The sequence below is a fragment of the Oncorhynchus clarkii genome, chromosome 11, assembly GCF_045791955.1.
Source record: "Oncorhynchus clarkii lewisi isolate Uvic-CL-2024 chromosome 11, UVic_Ocla_1.0, whole genome shotgun sequence".
Lineage (NCBI taxonomy): Eukaryota > Metazoa > Chordata > Actinopteri > Salmoniformes > Salmonidae > Oncorhynchus > Oncorhynchus clarkii.
The window spans coordinates 29,037,322-29,059,433 of record NC_092157.1 but is presented as its reverse complement, the minus strand read 5'-3'; the positions used below and the strand labels follow the sequence as shown (position 1 = coordinate 29,059,433).

Sequence of the window (22,112 nt, the reverse complement as noted above, 5' to 3'; positions counted from 1 at the left end):
CCCACATGCTTCAAGATGGCTACCACTGTTCCTGTACCCAAGAAGGAAAGATAATTGAAATAAATGACTATCGGCCCCATAGCATTCAATTCTATCATCATGAAGTGCTTTGGGAGACTAGTCAATGACCATATCATCTCCTCCTTACCTGCCACCCTAGACCTACTTCAATTTGCATACCACCCCAACATGTCCACAGACGACACAATCGCCATCACACTGCACACTGCCCTATCCCATCTGGAGAGGAATACCTATGTAACAATGCTGTTCTATTGACTACAGCTCAGCATTCAACACCGTAGTACTCTCCAAAATCATCATTAATTAACCACGCCCTGTGCAATTGGGTCCTGGACTTTCTGATGGGCCGCACTCAGGTGGTGAAGGTAGGCAACAACATCTCCACTTCGCTGATCCTCAACACTGGGGCCCTACAAGGGTGCATGCTCAGCCCCTTCCTGTTCACCCATGACTGCGCGGCCATGCACGCCTCCAACTCAATCATCAAGTTTGCTAACGACACAACAGTAGTGGGCTTGATTACCAACAACAATGAGATAGCCTACAGGGTTAGAGGGCACTCAGAGTGTGGTGTCAGGAAAACAAGCTCTCACTCAACATCAACAAAAACAAAGGAGATGATCGTGGACTTCAGGAAACAGCAGAGGGAGCACCCCCCTATTCACATCAACGGGACAGTAGTGGAGAAGGTGTAAAGTTTTTAGTTCCTCGCCGTACACATCACTGATGAACTGAAATGGTCCACCCACACAGCCAGTGTGGTGAAGAAGGCACAACAACGCCTCTTCAACCTCAGGAGGCTGAAGAAATGTGGCTTGTCACCTAAAACCCTGATAAACTTTTACAGATGCACAATCGAGACCATCTTGTCAGGCTCTATCACCGCCTGGTACGGCAACTGCACCGCCCACAACCGCAAGGCTCTCCAGAGGGTGGTGCGGTCTGTGAAACACATCACTGAGGGAAAACTACCTGCCCTCTGGGATACCTACAGCACCCAATGTCACAGGAAGGCCAAAAAGATCATCATGGACAATAACCACCCGAGCCACTGCCTGTTCACCCAGCTACCATCCAGAAGGCGAGGTCAGTACAGGTGCATCAAAGTTGGGACCGAGCGACTGTTAAACAGCCATCACTAACACAGAGAGGCTGATGCCTACATAAAGACTCAAATCATTGGCCACTTTAATAATGATTACATACATATCTTACATTACTCATCTCATATGTATATACTGTATCTTATGCCATCTATTGCATATTGCCTATGCCGCTCGGTCATCGCCCATCCATATATTTATATGTACATATTCTTATTCCATCTCTTTAGATTTGTGTGTATTAGGTAGTTGTTGTGGAATTGTTATATTACTTGTTAGATGTTAGTGCACTGTCGGAACTAGAAGCACAAGCATTTCGCTACACTCGCATTGACATCTGCTATCCATGTGTATGTGACCAATAAAGGTTTATTTGATTTGAATTAATAATGTCGATATAATATTGAGATTCAGAAAGCATAATTTGCTATTTGCCGCTAGTGCTAGTAGCCACATCATTTAATACTATGCCCTTGCATCTAAGATGTGCATGTACCCAGGATAATTCTTTATTAATGTGTTACTTGGACCACACCATGACGTCAAGTCTCCACGATGTCAACTTTTTAGAAATTACACGTCCACAAAGATAATGGGGTTTAGAGATTGTTCAACGAGTGTTCTTTCATGAATTAGTCTAGCCAACTTCAAGGAGTAATTGTTAGTATGCACATGGCCTTCTTCACCCACTTTGCTCCCTGTGAATGTAGAGTTAGTGTTGAAAGGGTTGACCACTTGGTGAGAGAACTGTTATCAGAGCTCAGAGTCAACATGCCCTGAGGCTATGGCTGGCATCGATGTTATTCCATCAAGTCACGCTGTCCCAGAGAAAGTGCCAGAGTGAATCACAACTTACAGGGATAACTCTCTTTTTGAAAGCCAGTTAGTTTTTGTGTCGGATATGTCAAGCTGACACAGTTGTTCCTTCCTGCGTGTAAATGATGGGGGAATCAAGCTGTCTGTCAAACTGGCTGGCATGAGGGCCTGTCTGGCATTAGCGTTACCTCAACCAGACCATTATAATTAGACCACACCCAGCTACCACCCAAGTAAGTACTGTCCAAATAATAATGACCATGCATGTCAAACCTTGACCACTGGGGGGAGCTGACGCACTGTTTGACTAATATCGTAGAAGAGAAGGCAAAGGAGAAGGAAAAGAAGGGCAGTCAAGATTACAGCTCTCATGCTTTCTATTGTTTTTGTCAATTTTCAACCAATTTGTTTCTTCATTATAATTGAATACTTTCTATACATGTGTTGAACTGTGCATTTCTTTCCCTTGTGAATTGTCCAACAGAAGACCCATATGGGAAATGTACTTTTTTTACCACAGTAAGGAGGAAAAAACAGTGGAATAATCTTTCATCCCCTTACTTTACAAAATGAGTGTAGAAGATGTGTGTTCGATATGGGCAGCTCCAGTTAGAGGGAAATTGGAAGGATCTGTGGAGGTACATTCTTAAGAATACCACCCCCATGCCGTGATCAGTGCTTGACTACAATGCAATGTCAGAAGACTATGTCATGTTTTTTGTCATGTCAGTACTCAGTACATAATGTCTGTTGCTAAGGAACAATATGTGTGGGAGATTTGGTAACTTCTTCTTTGGCAAGTCACATGAATGCATACCATGGAAATGTTTACCTTCTCAAGCCACCAAAAAAACATAAACAATTGATCATTACATTTCCCCAATGCAAGTTGAACTTTATATTATCTCATACTTTTCATCAACCACAAATGTGTCATCTATCATCTTTGATCTCTCTCTAATGCTGTATTAGCAACATCATATAGCACCATTTAGGCTTCCAATACCATTAAGAGTGATTCATAGTTTCATAAACCACTAATGCGTTATTCTCTCTGTGATCTCTCTCCAGTGATCGTGGTCATCTACGTAGGTCTGAGACGACAGAAGAAGAAGGAGACTCTGATGACATCCAAGGAGGACATCCGTGACAATGTAATCCACTACGACGATGAGGGAGGGGGCGAAGAGGACACCCACGCTTTCGACATGGGCACCCTCCGCAATCCCAAAGTCATTAAAGAGAACCTTCTGAAAGAGAACCGGGACCTTCTCCGACGGGATGTCAAACCCGACACCAAAACCGGCAAAAAACGAACTCCTGTTTCCCAAGACAGTGAAGATATCCGTGACTTCATCAATCAGCGACTGACGGAAAACGATGTGGACAACTCGGCCCCACCCTATGACTCTCTAGCTACCTATGCCTATGAGGGAGAGGGCTCTGTAGCAGAGTCGCTCAGCTCCATCGAGTCTCTGGTAGTAGATGCCGATGAGGACTATGATTACCTCAACAAATGGGGTCCTCGATTTAAGACTCTGGCGGGAATATTCGGAGAGCAGTCGCATACTCAAGCAGACACAACGACAACAACAACAACAGAAAACAGACATTGATGATGTTATTCACTTAGTAGACTCCAAAAGTGGACATGAAATGGCATTCTTAACAAAATGTTTTTGTGTTTTTTTTTCTATTTCAGGGTTTTATTTTTTGCAAATCAATTTGTTGAAATGTTTTCTTTCTATCGTCAATCGCAATATGTTTTAAAGGAGGATAGATAGCGAGTTGAAAAAGACAGCCTTTCAATTACATTTATATTGAATATTGTTTTTTGTCTTATTTATTATTCTTTATGTCTTCACTTCTAGGGGGAATAAAGACAGAAAACACAGAAAATGCAAGCATTTTCTTCTTTGACATCCTTAAAAGTGCCTCAAAATAATTGCTTTCAGATTTTTTTATTCACTGCACATACTGTATCCTTCTCTCTCTCTCTCTCTCTCTCTCTCTCTCTCTCTCTCTACGACACTGGCATAAAACTGATCATGCAAGCATGTCGTTTTGAGACTACTCTCAGTTGGACAAGTTATGAGACAATTATGTGGCCCAAGTTTGGCCAAAGATATTCTGAACGTTATTTATTATTATTATTTATTTATTGTCTGGGTGTTTTTGGTTTTGTTGGTTTCCTTTGTTAACGTATTTATCTATTTATGTCTTAACCATATACATATTTTTGATTTTTGAAGACACTTGAGGATTTTCTAATTATTCCATGACCCACACGAAAATTGACATTTCAGTCAGGTGAGTCAGGTGTATAGACTTGTACTTGTTGTTAAAATTAATTTAGGGCTAACCTAGATAATGCAGTTCAGCCAATGTAATAAATACTGTTTTCATAAATAAACACCACTGATAAAAAACAACCATGTTTAATTTATTTATGTTTTGTTCTATTTTATTTTAATGTTGGGAACGAACACTCAATCTGGTTTGGCTATGTGTGAAAAATGTAATATTATTTTTATCCAGAAAACAGGATACCAGTTTTGATTGAATAAGGACCCTATAGCCTCAATCTACTGAAATGCTGTCCATGGCCAATGTGAGCTGATTTAATGTCTATGACTTCTGGTGACAATATTGTCAAAGGGGAGCGGTATGGATGAGATGGATGGAAATGGGAACAGGCACCATCTAAACAGCTTTATACCCCGAGGCCAGAGACTGAAGTGGTAACTCTGTGGTCTTTGTTTATTTAAGTGATAATGCCCGAGAAGCTGGTGTTTTGTAGGATGGCTTGGGTGTTGTTAGGCCCAAAACGAAGTCCTCCAAACATCGGCTTCGAGGGCATAATCACATTTATACAACGGGTTACCAATATATTTAAATAATGATTGACATATTTTCATTAAAAAAATATATTTTGATGAATTTATCCATACTATTTCATCCTTCTATAAGCTATAGTCCCAACACAAATCTAGGATTGCTGCCCTAGCCAGCTGGTCGTTTGTTCTATCAGTTCGGTTGCCAGAGACACGACCCAGTCTTTCAGTCTTTTTGTTATTTTTCTATGGGCGCGACCGGCTGGCAAAGTTCTTATCCCTTGTTTGCTAGCTAGCCAACTACAGCTAACTTACAGTCCTGTCAAACCGTGCAGCTAGAATAACAACAGTAGCTGCACTTGTAGTTGTTTAAGCAGTTTTCTAGTGACGTTTATTTGGATACATCCATAAAAATAAGCTAATCAGGCGCGATTTTGCCTAGCATAGTAAATGTTCTCTCTCGTCAGAGGAGCTAGCCAACAGCACTGCTAACACAATTACTTCAAACTGAAGCTGTAAAGACTGCAAACTAGCTGCACTTCGTTTTGTTTTACCTTTTTTCAATTTACATTTCTTTGTAAACAGTATATCTATAGAAATGATGTCAGCTGATTCATTATTTCGACTGGCTGAGAAACGCTGCCTGCCTGTCTTTCTCGTACCGGCATGTTCATTACTATGAGATAGCTGGAGATTGAATTTGAAGATTGAAACAATGTTGCACATTTTGGAGAGACAGACAGCAAGGTTTATCCAAATCTCCGCAGCTGAAAATGAAATGTTAGTCTAAAAGAAATGTGAGATCATGTCTAGATGTAGCTCAAGTTTATAAAATGCCTGGCTGGGCTGATGAGACAGTGGTTTGAAAAGTCAGATGGAACAGTGCATTTAACATCATACATTCAGCCAGTGGTAATTTGTGGAATAGACACTGGCTGAAAATGAGGTTTTAACCAATCAGAATTCACGATTTGAACCACCTATTGTATAATGAACCATAGTCACCCCCTTCACTCCTTATCAAGTTTGAATAGTGGGCTTTTGCAATTATGAATGTATTGTTTAATCTCTGTGGCTGTTGTTATGGACCAGCACATCCCCCTGCTGTAGTGTGGCCTTTCTGAAAATCACAACACTGCCATGTCAGCAAAGTCACCCTGTTACTGACAGTGGACAGACTTAGACAAACCAAATACAGACATCAGCACTAAGGGACGTTCCCCCTCCTGCATAAATGTGAGAGATAGAAAGTCAGCTGACAGATACTGAATAGCTCAGGGATTTTAAACACACAGCACTCAAAGCCAAAGAGAAACTGAAGCAAATACGATTATGATATTTTTTGGAATAATTCTACCATGCCTCTGTGGTCTACTACCTCCCAAGGTCCATGTTCAGTGATAGGAGTTTACACATAATACCAGTATACACTCCCTGGTAGACGCATACACTCCCTTCCTAATGAGGAATAAGTACATGCAGTTTTTTTAACCTACTATCGTTTTAAGACAGTTAAATGGTCAATTCTGGAGTAATTCAATAAGAGAGAGCACGTGTGATTTGACAAATATGAGTTGTCATTGACTATCAACATTTCAATTGTTTGAGGCACCATACACATTTCCATATGTCCATTCGGAAAGTATTCAGACCACTTGACTTTTTTCATAATTTGTTACGTTACAGCCTTATTCTTATCCTTATTCTTTTTTTCCTCCATCATCAATCAACACAAAATACCCCACAAAGCGAAAACTGGTTCAGGTCTCTCCAGAGATGTTCGATTGGGTTCAATTCCGGGCTTTGGCTGGGCCATTTAAGGACATTCAGAGACTTGTCCCAAAGCCACTCCGGTGTTTTCTTGGCTGTGTGCTTAGGGTCGTTGTCCTGTTGGAAGGTGAACCTTCACCACAGTCTGAGGTTCTGAGTGCTCTGGATCAGGTTTTCATCAAGGATCTCTCTGTACTTTGCTCCGTTCATCTTTCCCTTGATCCTAACTGGTCTTCCAGTGCCTGCTGCTGAAAACATCCCCACATTATGATGCTGCCACCACCATGCTTTACTTTAGGGATGGTGCCAGGTTTCGTCCATATGTGATGCTTGGCATTCAGGCCAAAGAGTTCAATCTTGGCTTCATAAGACCAGAGAATCTTGTTTCTCATGGTCTGATAGTTCTTTAGTTGCCTTTCGGCAAACTCCAAGCGGGCTGTTGTGCCTTTTAGTGGCTTCCCGTCTTGCCACTACCATAAAGGCCTGATTGGTGAAGTGTTGCAGAGATGGATGCCCTTCTGGAAGGAACTCTGGAGCTCTGTCAGAGTAACCATCGGGTTCTTGGTCACCTCCCCGACCAAAGCTCTTCTCCCCGATTGCTCAGTTTGGCCGGTTGGCCAGCTCTAGGAAGAGTCTATGTGTTTCCAAACTTCTTTCCTTTATGAATGATGGAGTCCACTGTGTTCTTGGGGACCTTCAATGTTACAGAAAGGTTAAGGTACCCTTCCTCAGATCTGTGCCTCGACACAATCCTGTCTCAGAATTCCTTCAACCTCATGGCTTGGTATTTGCTCTGACATGCACTGTCATATCTGGGACCTTACAGTATATAGACAAGTGTGTGCCTTTCCAAATCATGTCCAATTAATTGAGGATGATCAATGGAAACAGGATGCACTTGAGCTAAATCTCAAGTCTCATAGCAAAGTGTCTGAATACTTCACTAAATAAGGTATTTGTGTTTTTAATTTTTAATACATTTCTAAAAACCTGTTTTTGCTTTGTTATTATGGGGTAATGTAACGGCTTTCATCGGAAGAAGAGGAATCATCGGACCAAAATGCAGCAAGGTACGTGTTCATCTTTAATAATTTCACTGAACACTGAATAAACAAAACAACAAAAAGGAAAACCGAAACAGTCCTGCAAGGTGAATAACACTAAACAGAAATTAACTACCCACAACCTAAGGTGGCAAAACAGGCTACCTAAGTATGATTCCAATCAGAGACAACGAAAGACAGTTGTCGCTGATTGAGAACCATACCCGGCCAAAACATAGAAATACAAAAACCTACACATACAAACATAGAATGACCACCCAAATCACACCCTGACCAAACAAAAATGTAAAGATACAAATTAATCTACAGGGCATGACAGGTACAGTGTGTAGATTGTTGAGGAGATTTTTTTTTTAATCCATTTTAGAAAAAGGCTGTAATGTAACAAACATATATATATAAACAGCATATGCAACAATTTCAAATATTTTACTGAGTTACAGTTCATTTAATTGAAATAGATTAATTCAGCCCAAATATATGGATTTCAGATGACTGGAATACAGATATGCATCTGTTGGTCATGGATACAGATACCACCCTAACAGATGCACAGATGATGCAATCTCTATTACACTCCACACTGCCCTTTCCCACCTGGACAAAAGGGACACCTATGTGAGAATGCTATTCATTGACCACAGCTCAGTGTTCAACACCATAGTGCCCTCAAAGCTCATCAATATTCTAAGGACCCTGGGACTAAACACCTCCCTCTGCAACTGGATCCTGGACTTCCTGATGGGCCACCCCCAGATGGAAAGGGTAGAAAACAACACATCCACTTCGCCGACACAGGGACCCCTCAGGGGTACGTGCACAGTCCCCTCCTGTACTCCCTGTTCACTCATGACTGCATGGCTAGGCATGACTCCAACACCATCATTAAGTTTGCCAATGACACAATAGCGGTAGGCCTGATCACCAACAACGACTAGAAAGCCTATAGGGAGGCGGTTAGAGACCTGGCCTTGTGGGGTCAGGACAACAACCTCTCCCTCAATGTGATCAAGACAAAATGATTGCGGACTACAGGAAAAGGAGGACCGAGCACGTCCCCATTCTCATCGACAGGGCTGTAGTGGAGCAGGTTGAGAGCCTCAAGTTCCTTGGTGTCCACATCACCAACAAACTAACTTGGTCCAAGCACACCTAGACAGTCATGAAGAGGGCATGACAAAACCCCCTCAGGAGACTGAAAAGATTTTGGCATGGGTCCTCAGATCCTCAAAAGGTTGTACAGCTTCACCATCGAGAGCATCACTGCCTGGTATGGTAACTGCTCGGCCTCTGACCGGAAGGCACTACAGAGGGTAGTACGTACAGCCCAGTACATCACTGGGGCCAAGCTTCCTAGCCTCCAGGACCTCTATACCAGGCGGTGTCAAAGGAAGGCCCTACAAATTTTCAAAGCCACCCTAAGCTACCTCAAGCCACAAAGCTACCTCTCTGCTACCACACATCAAGTGGTACCGCAGCGCCAAGTCTAGGTCCACGAGGCTTCTAAATAGCTTCTACCCCCAAGCCGGAAGACTCCTGAACATCTAATCAAATGGCTACCCAGACTTTTTGCATTGCCCCCCCCACCCTCTCTTTTACACTTTTGATACTCTCTGTTATTATCTTTGCATAGTCACTTTATTAACTCTACCTACATGTACATACTACCTCAATTACCTTGACTAATCGGTGCCCCTGGACATTGACTCTGTACTGATGCCTCCTGTATAAAGTCTCACTATTGTTATTTTACTGCTGCTCTTAAATTGTTTTACCTCAGCTCTTAACGGATCGGTGTCCCTTCCACGGGACAATTGAGCTAACGTAGACTAATGCGATTAGCATGAGGTTGTAAGTAACAAGAACATTTCCCAGGACATCAGATATTGGCAGAAAGCTTAAGAGCCTTTATTTTTTTCAGCGTACTATCACAAAGCCAGCTTCAAATGCACCTTTACAAAACTCACTTGCTCTTTTGCCCCACATACTGAATAATGATTACTGTAGTAATATCATGTTGGATGACCTTCTGGAATGTTCTCATAACTCTTTTTGTAATGTGAAATACTATTAATATGAAAAACACAATGATATTTCAAATAATTTTGCTGTTTGTATTATACAGTGTATATAAAGTTTAAAACAGTATGTAACATTAGTGACCAATGTTCAATGACTATGTACATAGGGCAGCAGTCTCTAAGTTATAGTTAGACCAAGCAGAGCTGTACCTTTCATCCACTATGTCATCTGCAGCATTAATATTCATGTATTTGTCCAACAGACCAACCCTGCAGAGGAGGGGTCAGGCCCTCGTCACTTCTCTCTTCTGAAACACCACTAACTGACTAGTAATGCATGCACTGCATCATCATTTGTATAATTGAAGAGAACAGTATGTACAGTACTTTTTTTGTATGTACAGTACTCTTTAACAAAGACCAACGACTTATGGTAAAGACAGAATAGCAAATCAAGTGCTATGAATAACCAGCTTGTGGAATTCTTTAACAATATAGCAGAAGCTACATTATGTAACTTCAGCCATAGACCAATACCTAAACCTAACCTGTTGTTAGTGCATGTAAATGTCAGCCACCTTATCTACACCATTTAAACAAGATTTCTGACACATTTTATTACTTAATCCTTTTCGCAAAGGCTTCCACAAAGCATCCACTGCTGCCAATCCTCAGCCTTTTTCTGGATAGTTTTCCATTACAGTTCTTCATCTTCTCTATGGTTTTTAGTGACAGGTTTCTTTTGGGCCACACTTCCTTTTCCATCTGCTGACACATTAACCCTTTCATGCGTGAGTTCCAAATATCTCTAACGGTCGCCCCAGCGTGAGTTTTTTTATGCACGTGATGTTAGAATGTCCTCTCCATTCCAGAATGTGATTGATACGTAACAGTACATTTTATCCGTGCTGCCCTCAAACTAAAGCACGCAGCCTGTTTATATTTATAGGTAGTTTTAACTTCAATTTCAAACGATTTTCTAACAAGTTTTTATTTTCTAAAAACAGTTTGAATTTAGGTGTGTTCCGCCTCCTCATTCATTCACATAAAAATAGTCATTTTTACTTTTGCGGATAATTACATTTTTGGGACATTTTTTGACACGGACAAAATTCCCCAAGCACTTCGCAATTGTTTGTGCAGTTCACGTCTGCAGCTCATCTCCCGTCAGAACAGGATCTGCACACGTGTTCACATTTTCCATTCCACATTTCTATTGTAGCGTACTGTATGTATGCAGCATAATGTATTTGTGTATATTCTTTATCACCGCGGACACGTGAGGTAACGTTACTCATTGTATAACCTTTATGGTGTTATAGTCAATCGTGCTAATGTAGCCACATTCTTCTATTAGCTCTGTAAAACAATGCTAAATGCATCAGAGAAGTATTATCTTGTGTTGCATTTTGAAGCTACCATGGCCTTATGACTCCCAAGTGGCGCAGAGGTCTATGGCACTACATCTCAGTGCTAGAGGCGTCACTACAGACACCTTGGTTCAAATCCAGGCTGCGTTTCTATCAAAGTAAGTGCCTTATTACGTTATAATAGTTATAATAATAGTTTCCGTATGCCGTTTCTGCTGTAGCTGCAGATCATAATATATTCCTTATAACTGCGGACACGTGAGGTAACGTTACACATTTTATAACCTTTATGGTGTTATTGTCAATCATGCTTACCTAGCTACATTATTCTATTAGCTCTGTAAAACAATGCTAGTTGCGTCAGAAAACTATTAGCTTGTGTTGTACTGATTATGATGAGCTAAGCTAATTCCAGCTGTGTAGCCATGTTTGTTGACATACAATGCATTATGGGATTCAGTCTGTTTGACCAAAGATGTTATAACAAAATGAGGTGAGTAAGAGTTCACAAATTTTTTGAGGACTTCCGGAAATTAATGGTGGGATGTGAACGACGGTAGATGACACACCCCTTCAACATGCATACTATAAACAGACCAAACTCATCTCGTCTTCTCTTATTATCTTCGGTTTCTGTGAGGAAAAAATGCATGGCTGCGCGCTGAAACTAATCGTCGGATTACTTTCGATTTCTATAAAGTGTTTTACCTAGTTATTTCGATCAATGGTGAGCTCACCCATGATGTGATTAATTATATATTGCTATTAGCTAATTCATATTGTAGTTTATGTCAGCCGAGAGTTAGAAAATATGACTGCTTGTGTTGGGTCAATCTTTCCTCAGCGCTAGGACAAATGTAGCCTAAATTTTTCCGGTTAGGATGATCGTGTTATGCTATATTTACTTCTGTGAATATCTGAACAATGCATCCAAAAATAAACTGCTGACATTCTGGACATAACTTTGTAAGGACTGTGTTTGTGTAAATAGTTTCTGAAAAAAGTGTGGCCAGCTCAAACGCTGATTGTTGCGTCATTCGAAACTGCTGTTCTAAACGAGCATTCTAAATGAGTGTTCTAATCACACGGGGTGTGATCGTACGCTTCAGGGACCACTGTAGAACGACCACACCCGTGTGATGGTACGTGTGAAAGGGTTAAAGTGATACTTCAGGATTTTGGCAATGAAGCCCTTTATCTACTTCCCCAGAGTCAGCTAAACTCGTGGATACAATTTCTATGTATCTACAGGAAGTTGCTAACAAGCATTAGTGCTATGACTGGAAGTCTATTGTAACTGCTAGCATGTATACAATAAACTTCCAGTAATTTCGCTAATGCTCGCTAGTTAGCATTGGCTCATAAAACTACCTCTAACTTCCTTCATATTGGATGCAGAGACAAACAAATGGTATCCATGAGTTAATCTGACTTGAAGGAAGAAGATATTGCCAAAATCATAATTTTCAATATTTTACTCTATGTAGGGTTCTTCAAAGAACCCTTTTATCTTTGGAGGGTTCCCTTTGTGAACCATTCCAACAGCCTCACTAGCCATTAACCTTTTATAACTAGGGGGCAGTATTTTCATTTTTGGATAAAAAACGTTCCAGTTTTAAACGGGATATTTTGTCATGACAAGATGCTCGACTATGCATATAATTGACAGCTTTGGATAGAAAACACTCTGACGTTTCCAAAACTGCAAAGATGTTGTTTGTGAGTGCAACAGAACTGATGTTACAGGCGAAACCCAGATAAAAATCCAATCAGGAAGTGCCGCAGTTTTTGAAACCGCCTCATGCCAATGACTCCTTATATGGCTCTGAATGAGCTACGAATGAGCTTACGTTTTCTACGTATTCCCCAACCTGTCTACAGCACTGTGACGTCTTTTTACGCATTTATGTTAAAGAATAGCCGTAAGGGACCACATTTAGCAAGTGGTCACATGATGGCTCCCGCAGAAAATCTTGCGTAAAGTACACAAGTAGCCATTTTTCCAATCGCATCTTATGAGAAACCAATTGTACCGACGGATATATTATCGAATTGTTATGTGAAAAACACCTTGAGGATTGATTCTAAAAAACGTTTGCCATGTTTCTGTCGATATTATGGAGCTAATTTGGAAAAAAGTTCAGCGTTGTAGTGACTGCATTTTCCGGTCAATTTCTCAGCCAAACGTGAAGAACAAACGGAGCTATTTCGACTTCAAAAATAATATTTTTGGAAAAAAGGAACATTTGCTATCTAACTGGGAGTCTCCTGAGTGAAAACATGCGAAGTTCTTCAAAGGTAAATGATTTAATTTGATTGCTTTTCTTATTTTCGTGAAAATGTTGCCTGCTGGTAGCAGAGCCTAGCCATAGCATTATGCCATGATAAACTTACACAAATGCTTGTCTAGCGTTGGCTGTAAAGCATATTTTGAAAATCTGAGATGACAGTGTGATTAACAAAAGGCTAAGCTGTGTCTCAATATATTTCATTTGTGATTTTCATGAATAGGAAGATTTTGTAGGAAGATTTATATCCGCTGCGTTATGCTAATTCGTTTTGAGGCTATGGTTACGCTCCCGCATGCGGGTTTGAGAGTCATGAGAAGTTAAAATGTTATTATTTATGACAAGCTTTAAACTGTATATCGTAAGGTCTTTCTTTGAGGGCCTAGTTATACCCTAACACAGTGGAGTCAGGAATCTCATGGTTTACAGGCCACATTAGGCCTGCAAGTCACAGTATGCCGGCTTGTAAAGTGATATTTAATTCATATTGGAATCCAACTAGAGTTATGATATGACAACAAGTAGAATTGTTAATCACCTGCAACCTGCTTTCAGAATGACTGCCAGGGTAGGGAAGATTGAATACAGAGACTACCTCGGTCATCTACACTGAAACAACCATCTCATTAACAAGTGCAATAAATTAAATTACTAACAGATTGGATAAGTTTAGAAAACTGTTATTTATCTTTGTGTAGCATACAATTTATTAACCAATCAATGTACATGCTAAAGCAGATATTACAATAAAATAAACAATTCTGAAAATTGTTTGCAATAGAGCATGCTGGGACATATTATACAGTTGAAGTCGGAAGTTTACATACAACATTGCTAAATACATTTAAACTCAGTTTTTTCACAATTCCTGTCATTAAATCCTAGTAAAAATTCCCTGTCTTAGGTCCGTTAGGGTTACCATTTTATTATAAGAATGTGAATTGTCACAATAATAGTAGAGATAATTATTTCTTTCATCTTTTATTTCTTTCATGACATTCCCAGTGGGTCAGATATTTACATACACTCAATTAGTATTTGGTAGCATTGCCTTTAAATTGTTTAACATGGATCAAATGTTTCGGCTAGCCTTCTACAAGCTTCCCACAATAAGTTAGGTGAATTTTGGCCCATTCCTCCTGACAGAGCTGGTGTAACTGAATCAGGTTTGTAGGCCTCCTTGCTCACACACGCTTTTTCAGTTCTACCCACAAATGTTCTATACGATTGAGGTCAGGGGTTTGTGATGGCCATTCCAAAACCTTGACTTTGTTGTCCTTAAGCCATTTTGCCAGAACTTTTAAAGTTTTCTTGGGGTCATTGTTTATTTGGAAGACCCATTTGCGACCAAGCTTTGAGTTTGAGTTTTGAGTTTATTTCATCTTTACAGGGACAGTGCACATTAATCAACATTTCAGTAAAAGTTCCGATTTGTAAAGTGATATGCAGTCCCTGGGCAGATTAACTTCCTGACTGATGTCTTGAGATGTTGCTTCAATATATCCACATAATTTCCATCCCTCATGATGCCATCTATTTTGTGAAGTGCACCAGTTCCTCCTGCAGCAAAGCACCCCCACAACATGATGCTGCCACCCCCATGCTTCTCTGACTAAGCGGTGTCTCTGATGTGGATCTCTTCACGCTGAGGTTGCCTTTCTAAAAGGAGACAATGTAAATATTTTAGATTATTTGTGTGCTTTCCCCAATGCCTGCAAGTAGTTCACAGCCGTAATGAAGAATGATTGGGATGTTTTGAGAAAGCTCTCTTTAGACATTGCACCATTTCCCTCTGGCTCTCTCAGAAGTCCTCTGACCAAAACTGGAATAAAGTTGTCATCACGTCTTGCAGTCAATTGTGCCTCAATCTTTCTCAGAATTGCAGCTGACTCCAAAGAACAGCGGTCCTGGCCTTCAAGCAACTTGATCGTGTCACTGAATACGGTCAAGTTTCCATGGACAAAGTCCAGCCAAAGTTCAATCAGTGGATCTTCGAAAATTGTTCGCAGGACAACAGGGCATTTGTCTTCAGAAAGAAAAAAAAGGATTTAAATGGTACATACCTTTTGAGCACTCTTTCTAGAGCAGGGAGCATGGACAGCCAGCGAACATTGCTGTGTCCTAAAATGTTATGGTACTCCTGGCCAACAAACTCACAAAAGCTCTTCAGTCTTCCTACTCTGAAGGTGAAAAAATCTTTGTGAGCAGGTACTCAACATCAAGGGGAATCATATCCAAAGCTGTTCTGGCCGTGTTATGAATGATGTGGGCAGGACAACCTAAGCCAATTACCTCCTGCTGCAGAGCATTTTTTGCATTTTTAACTTTGGTGTGGACATTGACCCTCCCCAGCCTATTCAGTCCTCCAAAGCTGGTATTTGTGTTGTCGGCAGAGAATGCCACGACTTTGTTTTGCTGGTTACATTTTTGGATGACCACCAGGACCTCAGCTGCAATATCCTCTGCTGTTTCTCCTTTCAATTCAACAAAATCAAGCAGTTTTATTTCCACAGATGTGTTGCCACCATATATTTTACAATATCTGACTACTATTGGCAGCAGCTTTACAAGTCCATGATTGGACACACCATGGTGCTAACACGTTACTCACTGTGGCGTCACATTTTGTCCTAGCACATGTAAACTTCGGATCATAAAGCTTTCATGTCAGTTGTGCTGTGCAATCCATAGATCTGTAACTATGATTGTGTTGCATAGTGTGGAATGTAAAGACACCCTCCTGCACAGCTAAATCATATTCGTCTTGGGAAGGCTCTACCTTCTTGAAGAATGTGGTGACAGAGGGCATACCAACACGGGCAATCAGAGAGGCTTTATGCTTTTTAGTCTGCTGATGTTCTACCACTGCCGTTCTTCCCCCGCTGCCAATTGAAAAATAGGAATTACAAAGTGTGCAGTTAACCATTCTATCGTCTTGACCTGAGTGTATAAATGGAAATTCTCTCATCATGTTGTCATTAAAATGGTATTACGGTTTCTTGGAAAGATCCATTGTACCTCCTCTGTCTGCTCTTCTTCACTCTCCTTGTGTCACTCTTCTTACTTTCAACTTTTTCTTCTCCTCCAATCGTCTTCCTGATCTTTCTTCCTTTCCTTCTCTTTACCTTTCCACCTCACTCTTCCACACTCTCATCGCTTCACTCTTTTTACTCCCTTAATTGTTCCTTCTTCTTCTTCAATCTTTAATAATAAATAGTACACTATTAGATCAAATACTTTGGTTAACAGATTCCCATTGCTTGCCTCATTTTTGTATTTTATCTCAAAAACATTGTTTGGAACATTGTTTGGAATAATAAATTGGCAGGCTTTGTAATCATATCCTTATCCTTATCTTTCCTCCTCTCTCTTTCAGTCTTCTTCTTATCCAGTCTTCCTCCTCTCCACTCTCTAACAGAAAACATTATGCTAATGTTATCCATGAAAATTTCAAAATATATTTTCACACTACTTATAATGCCAAACAATTCAAATTGTAATCTACAAATAAATATTCTCATAATTGTGCATTCATTTAATATAATCATATTTTCAAAATAGCCCGTCCACTGCATGTGAACGTTTTTTAACCTAGCTACCATGACAGTAGCCGGCTAAACTAGCTAGATAACTTAGTCGACATAGCTAATGTTAGCTAGCATAACCTATTTAAAACCTTATAAAGCATAGCATCTATCTATATAATACGTTGTGACATAACATCATTAGCTAGAATCTCAAACGAGTGTAACTTACATGGCTTGAAAATACATTTGTGGGGATGTTATGGATTCACTTGCTAGCTTCTGGCCGAGTTTTCCACAGCAGTTTTCTCTAAGACTATCGCGAGCAAGTAGTTAGTAGAAGAAGAAGAAGAGTGAATGAAGCTGATATAGCTAGCTGCCCCCTCTACTGGACAAAACAAGCACAACGCGATTGAGACGTCAACCGGTAGACTCTGCTGCCCAGTCTTTCTTGCCACGTAAAATATTATTTCACTTTGCAGTCTGTTTTTAACGCACCGTTAAAAACGGGGACATTTCCTGTGACAGCTCCAGCTGGGGACAGGCAACTAAAAACGGGGACGTCTGGTGACCTTAAATTAATACCCTCTTACAAATATTTTTTTTAGTATGTTGGTTACTTAGAATTAATTGTATAAGAATGGCCAAGTCAGTTGAATGAGAGAGTGCCAACAGACTCCCTTCATTCGACTCACCATACCCTATCAACGTCCCAAGGTTTAAGAGGGTACACTATACTACTAGACTATGTGTGTTGTGGTTTTTAACTATGAGCTAAAGGGGTTTAAGAGGGTACTAAGCCTGAGCTTTGCCATTGCAGACTGAGTTGTTAATGTTGCATTGTGAGTACCATAAATGACTATGTTTTTGGTCACTTTACGCAAAAAGCAGTGGGAGACAGACCCTCAAAATACATTGTAAACAACTACCATGCTTTCATGTTTCACTACATGCTGCTAGTACAAAATCATGGTATTTCTTTCATTGTACTACTATGGTTCATTTGTGTACCATGTTAGCTAATGCATTGGTCTAGCAGCATGTATTGACACATGAAAGCATCGTAGGTGTTTACAATGTATTATGAGGGTCTGTCCCCCACCGTAAAGTGACCAAAAAGTAATTTATGGTACTTACATAATACAACATTGACTACTCCATCTGAAATGACACAGCTCAGACCTAGTACCCTCTTAAACCCCTTTAGCTCATAACGAAAAACCAATTTTCATATACCCTCACTTCTACGGTAGCTTAGCAGGTAGAATTGGTGTCGCAGGGACCAGAAAACTCACAGGCAATGGGATTGAATCGTGGCAAAGGCATGTCATTTTGAAAATAGTTTTATGTGATACCACACTTTCTGCACATTATTGTTCAAACAATTTGTTTAATTTAGTAAAGTATAAGCTTCTGTCTTAAGCATCCTAAATAATGGGTTTCACAACAACAAAAAACAGAGGGATGATGGAAGGTGAGAACCTGTAATGGCAACTGATAGTAGGCTACTAAGACCCGCAACCAACCGCTGCACCACAAAGATTTGAGGAATGTTGTGTAAAAAAACTTCTACATGAACATCAAACGCTGCTTTTCATTGCTGACCTGCAGATGTCACTAATGGGCATTGTGTTAAAAGCTCAGCGTAATGAACAACTTTTCGGCACAATTTGGTGAAAGCCCCAAAAGCTTCAGAAAGCTTCAGTTTCCCATCACTAGTTTGGAGTGTCACTCACTATTGAGCTTAAGGAGCATTGTTGACAACCAAATTCAAATTAGGAAAGTCCTCAACTCAGATGAACATGAGGGAAACTGACAAAGGGGGCGGTGCTTTGGCTGCAGTATTGGTGTTTCACCAGAAAACACGGACTGGAATCTTAGGTAAATGCTAAATGTTTCAATGTTTTCTACTGGATTGATTTCTGATTTTTTTTTTAAACCCTCTTAAATGCTACATGATTAAATGCTATATAATCTGAAAACGTAATCTACAGTAGGGCAAAAAAGTATTTAGTCAGCCACCAATTGTGCAAGTTCTCCCACTTAAACAGATGAGAGAGGCCTGTAATTTTCATCATAGGTACACTTCAACTATGACAGACGAAATGGTTCCATTTCAAGTGTGCCAGAGCGCAGAATAACTGATGAATTTATGAACACTCAACACCTGTTGAATATGGCCAGTGTCAGTAAATGTCAGCAAAAAAAGCATAATTAAATTGATAAACAAGGAAGGTAAACAATGAACCATACTACTGTGCATGAATATACAGGTAGCTAACCAACCAGGTTCAATGTTAGCTAGCTAACATTAGGCTATAGCTAGCCAAGCAAATGGCTCTGAGATACGAATAATACGATCATACATGTAACGTTAGCTAGTGAACCAGCCAGCTAACATTAGCTAGCTAGCTGAACAGTAAGCTTTGACTTGAAAATAAAATAATTTATTATTAACAAAAGAACCCTTTCAAGTGTGCCAGAGCGCAGAATAACTGATGAATTATGAACACTCAACACCTGTTGAATATGGCCAGTGTCAGTAAATGTCAACAAAAAAAGCATAATTAAATTGATGCCAGCAGTACAGTTACAGTCACCGACACGCTGGATAATTTGAAAACAGCCTAACCAGCTCTGCTAGGGTGAGTAAAATGGTCAGAGATTGGGTGGGGCTAAAGCATAAGAGGGTGTGAACAACGCTGAATGGGTGTAGACAAAGACGAGCTCTCAACTAGCTACCAAAACATTCAAAGGCCATTTTCTCAAAAGTGAGGTTACAAGTTTAATAACTTTCAAAGCAGAATTACTTTCCAATTGTTCCACAAATGCAGTGTATAATATATTATTTTGTAGCTCTGTGTCTCTGATTTATGCAAATGTAAAAAACAAAGTGAAAAATGTTTGTACATAGGACTGAATCCAGGCGGTGGGTCACATTTTCTTATTCTGAAAAGTATTGGATTGTTTTATCCCCTCATCACAATACCCCATAATAACAAAGCAAAAAATAGATTCTTGAAATTTTTGTAAATTGAAACCAAAAAAGTAGGAAATATCACATTTGCATAAGTATTCAGACCCTTTACTCAGTACTTTGTTGAACCTTTGGCAGCGATTATAGAATTTAGGTCTAAAGTTCGTTATCCTGTTGGAAAGTGAACCTTTGCCCCAGTCTGAGGTCCTGAGCGCTCTGGAGCAGGATCTCTCTGTAGTTTGCTCCGTTCAGCTTTCCCTCAATCCCTGCCTCTAAAAAACATCCTCCAAACATGATTTTGCCACCACAATACTTAATTGTAGGGATGGGGCCAGGTTTCCTTCATACGTGATGATTGGCAAAATAATCATGTTACTCATGGTCTGAGAGTCCTTTTGGTGCCTTTTAGCAAACTCCAAGAGGGCTGTCATGTGTCATTTACTGAGGAGTTGCTTCCATCTGGCCACTCCACCATAAAGGCCTGATTGGTGGAGTGCTGCAGAGATGGTTGTCCTTCTGGAAGGTTGTCCCATCTCCACAGAGGAACTCTGGAGCCCTGTCAGAGTGATTATCGGGTTCTTGGTCACCTCCATGACCAAGGCCCTTCTCCCCAAATTGCTCAGTTTGGCCGGGCGGTCAGCTCTTCGAAGAGTCTAAGAATGATGAAGGCCAATGTGTTCTTGAGGACCTGCAATGCTGCAAAGGGTTCAGTTCTTCTGGCCCTCAATGACTTAACTGAAATCTTCACATATTTTTTTTCAACATCAACAATGAAGAGGTGACTCTGGGATGCTGGCCTTCTAGGCAGAGTTGCAAAGAAAAAGACATATCTCAGACTGGCCAATAAAAATAAAATATTAAGATAGGCAAAAGAACACAGACACTGGACAGAGGTACTTTCCCAAGAAGGCCAGCATCCCGGAGTCACCTCTTCACTGTTGACGTTGAGACTAGTGTTTTGTGGGTATTATTTAATGAAGCTGCCAGTTGAGGATTTGTGAGGCGTCTGTTTCTCAAACTAGACACTCTACTGAACATGTCCTCTTGCTCAGTTGTGCACCGGGGCCTCACACTCATCTTTCTATTCTGGTTAGAGACAGTTTGCCACTGTTCTGTGAAGGGAGTAGTACACAGAGTCGTACGAGATCTACAGTTTCTTGGCAATTTCTAGCATGGAGTATCCTTCACAAATATATTTGTTTCTGGCCATTTTGAGCCTGGAATCGAACCCACAAATGCTGATGCTCCAGATACTCAACTAGTCTAAAGAAGGACAGTTTTATTGCTTCTTTAATCAGTACAACAGTTTTCAGCTGTGCCAACATAATTGCAAAAGGGTTTTCTGCTGATCAATTAGACTTTTAAAATTATAAACGGATTAGCTAACATAACGTGCCAATGGAACACAGGGGTGATGGTTGCTGATAATGAGCCTGTGTATGCCTATGTAGCTATTCCATACAAAATCAGCCGTTTCCAGCTACAATAGTCATTTACAACATTAACAATGTCTAGATGTATTTCTGATCAATCAGATGTTTTTTTAACTGACAAAAAATATGGTTTTCTTTCAAAAACAAGGACATTTCTAAGTGACCCCAAACTTTTGAACTGTAGTGTATATACAGTGGGGCAAAAACGTATTTAGTCAGCCAGCAATTGTGCAAGTTCTCTCACTTAAAAAGATGAGATAGGCCTGTAATTTTCATCATAGGTACACTTCAACTATGACAGACAAAATGAGAAAAAAAAATCCAGAAAATCACATTGTAGGATTTTTAATGAATTTATTTGCAAATTATGGTGGAAAATAAGTATTTGGTCACCTACAAACAAGCAAGATTTCTGGCTCTCACAGACCTGTAACTTCTTCTTTAAGAAGCTCCTCTGTCCTCCACTCATTACCTGTATTAATGGCACCTGTTTGAACTTGTTATCAGTATAAAAGATACCTGTCCACAACCTCAAACAGTCACACTCCAAACTCCACTATGGCCAATACCAAAGATCTGTCAAAGGACACCAGAAACATAATTGTAGACCTGCACCAGGCTGGGAAGACTGAATCTGCAATAGGTAAGCAGCTTGGTTTGAAGAAATCAACTGTGGGAGCAATTATTAGGAAATGGAAGACAGACAAGACCACTGATAATCTCCCTCGATCTGGGGCTCCACGCAAGATCTCACCACGTGGGGTCAAAATGGTCACAAGAACGGTGAGCAAAAATCCCAGAACCACACGGGGGGATCTAGTGAATGACCTGCAGAGAGCTGGGACCAAAGTAACAAAGCCTATCATCAGTAACACACTACGCCGCCAG

General features: G+C 40.3%; 1 protein-coding gene across 1 annotated transcript in view; it reads left to right on the top strand.

Annotated features, from left to right (window-relative positions):
* The window catches only part of LOC139420696 (cadherin-12-like), a 128,347-nt gene extending 124,719 nt beyond the window's left edge, over positions 1 to 3,628 (top strand). The window contains exon 11 of the mRNA XM_071170919.1: positions 3,015 to 3,628. Within this exon, the coding sequence (XP_071027020.1) occupies positions 3,015 to 3,559 (545 nt within the window). The 3' untranslated portion in view covers positions 3,560 to 3,628. The remainder of the gene's footprint in view (positions 1 to 3,014) is intronic.
* Positions 3,629 to 22,112: the final 18,484 nt, after the last annotated feature.